The sequence below is a fragment of the Limulus polyphemus genome, unplaced genomic scaffold, assembly GCF_000517525.1.
Source record: "Limulus polyphemus unplaced genomic scaffold, Limulus_polyphemus-2.1.2 Scaffold4303, whole genome shotgun sequence".
Taxonomy (NCBI): domain Eukaryota; kingdom Metazoa; phylum Arthropoda; class Merostomata; order Xiphosura; family Limulidae; genus Limulus; species Limulus polyphemus.
In genome coordinates, this window is record NW_013669913.1 from 20,899 (window position 1) to 28,038 (window position 7,140).

Consider the following 7,140-nt stretch of genomic DNA (forward strand, 5'->3'; position numbering starts at 1 on the left):
CTTACTTCATTCTTGTGAGGGTTTTAACTTAGATTTTGTACACATTTGCATACATTGTGTTTATGTAGTCAATTCGATTTATACTACTGTTACGACAGCGGAAGTCACGTGACTCTAATAACACGTCATGAGCTTCTAGAAAATTCATGTCCCTTCGTGAAGCCTCGAGTGTTTACTACATTTTCGCTATTCTTGTATATAAGACCGCCAAGAAGTGACGGCAGGAATGTAATTTAATTGCAGACAGAGATAGAGACGACAATTGAGTCAAGCGCGTGAATCGTTCGTTCGTTGTGAATTATAGCGTTTGTTTAATTTATAGCGTGACTGTGGAAATCAAGTGTATTGCAGAGTTGTATTGAGAAAGAATAAACTAGTTTTATTTAAGAAAGGACTTGTATCGCTAAAGTTTCTTCGGAAATAATTTTTACGGAAAATTAACAAACGAACAGAATCGTAACACTACTTATCACATCAAACTTTATTGATTTTGTCACCTAAAAAAGAAAAACATACAAATTTTGATTTGATGTCCAAACAGATGCACGCGCCGATGTGTGATTGATCAATAAAATGTCACCTTGAATTTTTGAGTAACAGGTAGTAAACCAAAAAACCTTATAACAAATCAATGGAAATCAGAAAATATTTTGTTATATAAAATATGGAAATTGTTAATTTTTTATTTTGTTTCTGATATTATTCCAGATGCTCTGAGTAATATTTCGTTATGTTACTTGTTGTCATGGTTACTTCTGTAATATTCTATATGTAAAATTCACAATTGACATTCTTTTTATAATCTCAAACTGACCCCAAAAAATATTTGTTTGATTATGTTCATTGTTCCTTTATAAACAGCAGACAAGAGACAAACTTATACAACCCAAGGTTAACAGTCCTTGAAATGGTTCGTTAGGGTTGTTGAGGATGGTATTCCTTTAGGCATGTAAGAAATGGAGTGTGAGTGAACTACGTATCACCGATACATAAAACTTGCATCATGAGACCACATAAGAGTGATCTGCTGATCACAGTTACACTGAACTTGCATCGTGAGACCACATAAGGGTTACCTGCTGATCACAGTTACACTGAACTTGCATCATGAGACCACATAAGAGTGACCCGCTGATCACAGTTACACAGAACTTGCATCATGAGACCACATAAGGGTTACCTGCTGATCACAGTTACACAGAACTTGCATCATGAGACCACATAAGGGTTACCTGCTGATCACAGTTACACTGACCTTGCATCATGAGACCACATAAATTATTCAGAGATTGCAACAGTTCTTCCAATTACTCAAAATAAAAGTTGCTTACAAATAATAGAAAACTTAGATATTTACATCTGTAGCGGAAGCGTCCTTTCTAAGTTTTATAGAAAGAAAAAAAAGTCTTAGAAATTCACAATGGGAACCTTTAACACAACTTACAGAGATTTGCATTAACTTTGTTGTTATATAGCTTTTAAAGTTGAATCTACATCAGTTGTTGTTTTATATCTTTTAAAGTTGAACATACATCAATTGTTGCTATGTAGCTTTTAAAGTTGGATCTACATCAGTTGTTGTTATGTAGCTTTTAAATTGGATCTACATCAGTTGTTGTTATGTAGCTTTTAAAGTTGAATTTATATTAGTGTATGTTTTCTTGCTTTTAGGTGTATTTTATCTTTCATAACAGTTAAATAGAAGTGGGGAATAATAACTTTAAATATTTCATTTTTGGAGCCCAAGAAATTTACTTTGTGGGATATATAAATATATATTCTAATGTTTAAATAACAGCAGCAGAAGTCCTATTATAAGTTGTTTTTTAACATTAAATAACCAAAAATTATCGTTAAATTTAGCATCTGTACTTTAGCAATGTCTAAAGACTTGTGTAAATTCATTTTATTTTGCTTTAGATATTTTAGATGGAATTTGATAGAATTCCGAAAGGTTTATCTTTGTCCCCTTTTTGTTAATAAACAATATTGTATATCACAAGTGTCGTAATCTTGCTTATTACCACAATACTGTTTCGAATACAACCTTTATCTACTATTTAAATAACCACAATATTGATCCCGATATAAGCTATTTTCTACTGTTTAAATATTCAGAACACTGATTCTACAAAATGACACTTTGTAAAGCTTCAACGACCACAACAGTGTCCTGCTATAACAGTGTCCTCATACATTGTGTAACTAACAAAATCAGAAATCCCACTATAAGATTGTTTTCATTGTTTAAATAAACACAATACTGATACCACTATAAAATTGCTGTCCCTATTGAAATAAACACATTACTGGTTCTACTATATGATTGTTTTCATTGTTTAAATAAGCACAATATGACTGTTTTCACTATTTAAATAAACACAGTACTGGTTCCACTACAAGATGGTTTTCATTGTTTAAATAAACACAATACTGGTATCACTATAAAATTGTTATTCCTATTGAAATAAACGCAATACTTACCCCCTTATAAGATGTTTTCGTTATTTAAATAAATACACTATAAAATTGTTTTCATTGTTTAAATAAATACAATACTGGTCCCACTATAAGATTGCTTTCATTGTTTAAATAAATACAATACTGGTCCCACTATAAGATTGTTTTCATTGTTTAAATAAATACAATACTGGTCCCACTACAAGATTGTTTTCATTGTTTAACAATACTGGTCCCACTATAAGATTGTTTTCATTGTTTAAATAAATACAATATTGGTCTTACCACAAAATATTTTATAATGTGTAAATCACTATAAAACTGGTCTTACTATGACCTATTTTATACTGTTTAAATAAACACAATACTTTTCCTACTATAAACTATGTTCTAATGTTTAAATTACAACAACTTTGGTCCTATTATAAGCTTGTTTTTACTTGTAAATATCAAAATATCAGTCCTTCTTATACTATTTTTCCACGATTTAGATAACCTCCATACTAGTCGCAGTATAAGCTATTTTATAATATGTAAATAACTGCAATGCAGATGCTACTATGAATCATTTCACACTGTTTAACTAACTACAAAACTGGTCCTACTTTAATATATATTCTAATGTTTAAATGACCCCAGCACTTGTCCTATTGTAATCTGTTTTCTAATGCTTAACTAACTGTGTCTTACCATAAGCTGTTTTCCATTGTTTAAAGAATTGTAATTTTGGTCTCTATAAGCAATTTTCTACTTTTTAAATACCCGGAAAAATGGTCCTTCTATACCCTTTTTTATAAAGTTTAAATAACAAATCTTGTCCTATTATAAGCTATTTTTTTTTGTATTACCACAATGCTAGTCTTGTCTAAATATTAGTAACACTGGTCCTGTTATAAGCTGTTATCTGTTTTTTTCGTATTAATTAGTAACAATTGTCCTGTTATAAGCTGTTATCTATTTTTTGTATTACCACAACGCTAGTCTTGTTTGAATAAAATAACAATGGTTCTGAAAATAACAATGGTCCTGTTATAAGCTGTCATCTCTTTTTGTTATTACCACAACGCTAGTCTTGTTTAAATAAAATAACAATGGTCCTACTTTAAGCTGTTATCTGTTTTTGTTATTACCACAACGCTAGTCTTGTTTAAATAAAATAACAATGGTCCTACTTTAAGCTGTTATCTGCTTTTGTATTACCACAACGCTAGTCTTGTTTAAGTATTAGTAACAATGGTCCTGTTATAAGCTGTTATCTATTTTTTGTATTACCACAACGTTAGTCTTGTTTAAATATTAGTAACAATGGTCCTGTTATAAGCTGTTATCTGTTTTTTTTGTATTACCACAACGCTAGTCTTGTTTAAATATTAGTAACAATGGTCCTGTTATAAGCTGTTATCTATTTTTTGTATTACCACAACGTTAGTCTTGTTTAAATATTAGTAACAATGGTCGTGTTATAAGCTGTTATCTGTTGTTGTTTTTTGTATTACCACAACGCTAGTCTTGTTTAAATAAAATAACACTGGTCCTGTTATAAGCTGTTATCTGTTTTTTGTATTACCACAACGCTAGTCTTGTTTAATTATTAGTAACACTGGTCCTACTTCAAGCTATTTTCTAATGTATAAATAGTTACAATATTGGCACTGCTATTGATGTTTCTTCACTGCTTAAATAATAATAACACTATTTTTCTAATATAAGTAAACACAGCGCTGGTCTTAATTCAAACTATTTTCTAATGTAAAAAAGAGCCACATTATTATAACCTGTTTTCTATTGCAGTAGTCCTACAATAAGGTACCTCCCAATTTATAAATTCTTTAGTTAAATGTTTGTCACTAGTAATTGGATCTTGTACTTGTTATATAGCAGCAACGTAAATCTTTTTTTTTTTTCAGCGAGAATGATAGAAACGCGAATAAAAAGCGCCACGATATAATGTCTTCTTTCATAACTTTTACTTGAAACTTATGTCTTATTATTATACTCTACAATATTGTTTGTTAGATTCATATGCATTAATTTTTATATTTCAAATAAGAGTTGGTTGTGAACTTTTCCATTTACAGAAAATATAAACTTCTTAGTGTTAACATAAAATGTCTTTAATAATTACTTTATGAAAACAAAGTTGTATAGATGTTCATATATATATATGGATAAAAATACAAACATTTCTAGCAACATTTTCGGCGACACAATTAAAATTCCAGGATAGATCCTTTAATATAAATTATTTCAAATAGTAATAGTATATATATACTACATTTTTTTCGATTCAACTTTTAATATCCCATTGAAAAGTTATCTGAATCTGTCACATTTCATTTATATTGTTGTTTTAGTTTTAGAGCAAAGTTACACAACGGACTATCTCTACTCTGTATATCGTGGGAGCCCCAGATTTGAGCGTTGGGGACTTTCAGTTATGAAATTCATGTACTAAAAAATCAGTCAGTTTATTTTTTACTTTGCCATCAACTACAGGAAACGGCTCCTTTTTTCTTTCAGTTACGCAGCACGTGGTTAGTCATTTCGATCGCCTATTAAGCCTAATGCAACAACTGAGTTTAAAACTTCGTGGTATGATATACCATTTCGACATGTGTAAAATATGTTTTGCACTTCATATCTATGTTGCTTACGAATGAATTTAAAACACAAATGCGTTATCACGTCGTAAAAATGGAGCAACTGGCGAAACTATTACAAGATCACAGCGTGGCCTCGACTTCTTTCGCGCGATCTTCAAGTAAAAGTAACAGCCGTATTCGGCTAGCCAATCAGAGTTGAGCTGAGATCACCTTGAGCCGTATATATGTAGTTAAACTCACTATAAATATGGGACTTTAAAGAACAAAAATATGTCGGGTACACTGTTGGGGACTTTAAAGTGACCAAACTAACATCACTCTACCAAGATGGTTGATGTTTCCGCTAGTATCGACTCGGTTGGCGGTGAAGAACAAACTCGGTTCCCGTTAATGGCGAGACGTCGGTTTGACAGCACCAGTTCTTCTGAACCTGGAGAGTATTTAGACGCGGAGTGCGACCTAGTGACCACCGGAAACAGCAGAGAGAAAGTCGATATACACCTTAGAGATGGAGATTTCGACAGTGACTCTGGAGAAGATAGATCTAAGCTGACAGAGTTTTTTCAAATTCCTAGTCAAGACTTGGTAGATAAAATTATTCACGAAGTCGAGTCCTATTTCTCAGATCAAAGTCTTCTGAAAGACACTTTTCTTTTAAAACATATTAAACGAAATAAACAGGGTTATGTGAGTCTCAAGTTAGTTGCCTCATTTCGAAAAGTAAAGCGTCTATCCAAAGACTGGAAAATTGTAGCCTACAGCTTACGACAGTCCAAACATTTGGACTTAAACAAAGAAGGAACTAAAATAAAGCGGAAGAATCCCTTACCAAAGAACTGGGATCCATCTTCTAGGAGTATTGTAGCGTACAACTTACCTGTGAGTCAACCCTCTGTGGAAATTGTTAAAGACCTGTTCTCTAAGTGTGGAGAGATTTCGACGGTCAGGATTCTGCAACCTGGCAACGCTATTCCAGCTGATATTAAACGCCATCTTCCCAGAATGGGATCTACAGTCTGTGCTGTAGTTGAGTTTACAGAACCTGAGGCGGCAAAGAAAGCAACTGTTGAACTAGACTGCTCAAACACTGATTGGCGATCTTTGCGTGTCGTTCCACTGGTTAGTAAAAAATCAACTTTAAGCGAGAAAAACAAGAAATCTGACAGTGGTGATAAAAGAAAAAAGAAAGACAAATGGAGCAGGATAGAGCAGCTGAGAAGAAGTGAAAGTCTGGTCAGTAGTGGTTCTGAAACGGACTGCTCCATTGGTCCGAGGCAGAGATCTGATACCGCCTCAAGCTCCAGCTCTGGCTATGTATCGTCATCACCAAGACAGGTCGAATGGATTGGTAACTACATAAGGAAAGGACAACAACAAAATAGAAATGGATCACCAATCCCTCGAAATAACAAGAATGGTGAATACCAGGAACATGAAACCCTATCTTCATCTCATAAAAATTCGTGGATACAGAGAAGACGCGAAATTGGCACTCCTCAGCCAGTCCATAATTCTAGGCTAATTCCGGAAGGGGTGATTCGACTTCCACGTGGTCCAGATAGCACTAAAGGTTTCAACAGGAGGTACGTTAATCCTCTATAAACATTTCTCTTACTGTGCAATGATGGACCAAAATTGTACATCGTGTTTTGTTTTGCTGTTGCCCTTCATGTGTGTTTTCTAGTCTTTTATTTCACCAATTATGGCGGTTTTTACTTATACAGAGTTAGTAGGAACAGATTACATTAATTGGTTACGGGATCTATTAATGTAAATAGTCTTGTTGATCGTATGTTTTTACTCAAATAAACTCTTTGTACAGAACGTCGCGGTTTGTTAATGTTTTATTTCTTTACATATTTACTGTTTTTTGTTTTTTTTCAAATTTCGACTGTACTGAGCGAAGATTATCTTTTTATGTTTGGCATAATCACCAGACGTTTCTAGATTATAATTAGAGAACATTAATGTTCTATTCGTAATGGACGACACACTATTCTCAATCCTCACAGTAATGGACGGTACATTAATTCCCACAGTTATGGGGGACACATAATCTCCCCAGTAATGAACGACA

The 7,140-nt window shown here is 33.0% G+C and overlaps 1 protein-coding gene across 1 annotated transcript; it reads left to right on the plus strand.

Annotated features, from left to right (window-relative positions):
• Positions 1-5,453: 5,453 nt before the first annotated feature.
• LOC106470934 (la-related protein 6-like) lies at positions 5,454-6,665 on the plus strand. Its single transcript, XM_013931511.1, has one exon. The coding sequence runs from the start codon at positions 5,454-5,456 to the stop codon at positions 6,663-6,665; it is 1,212 nt and encodes a 403-aa protein (XP_013786965.1).
• Positions 6,666-7,140: the final 475 nt, after the last annotated feature.

Excerpts from the sequence above, each read along its gene's own strand:
- LOC106470934 (XM_013931511.1), top strand. The coding sequence starts at position 5,454 with ATGGCGAGACGTCGGTTTGACAGCACCAGTTCTTCTGAACCTGGAGAG.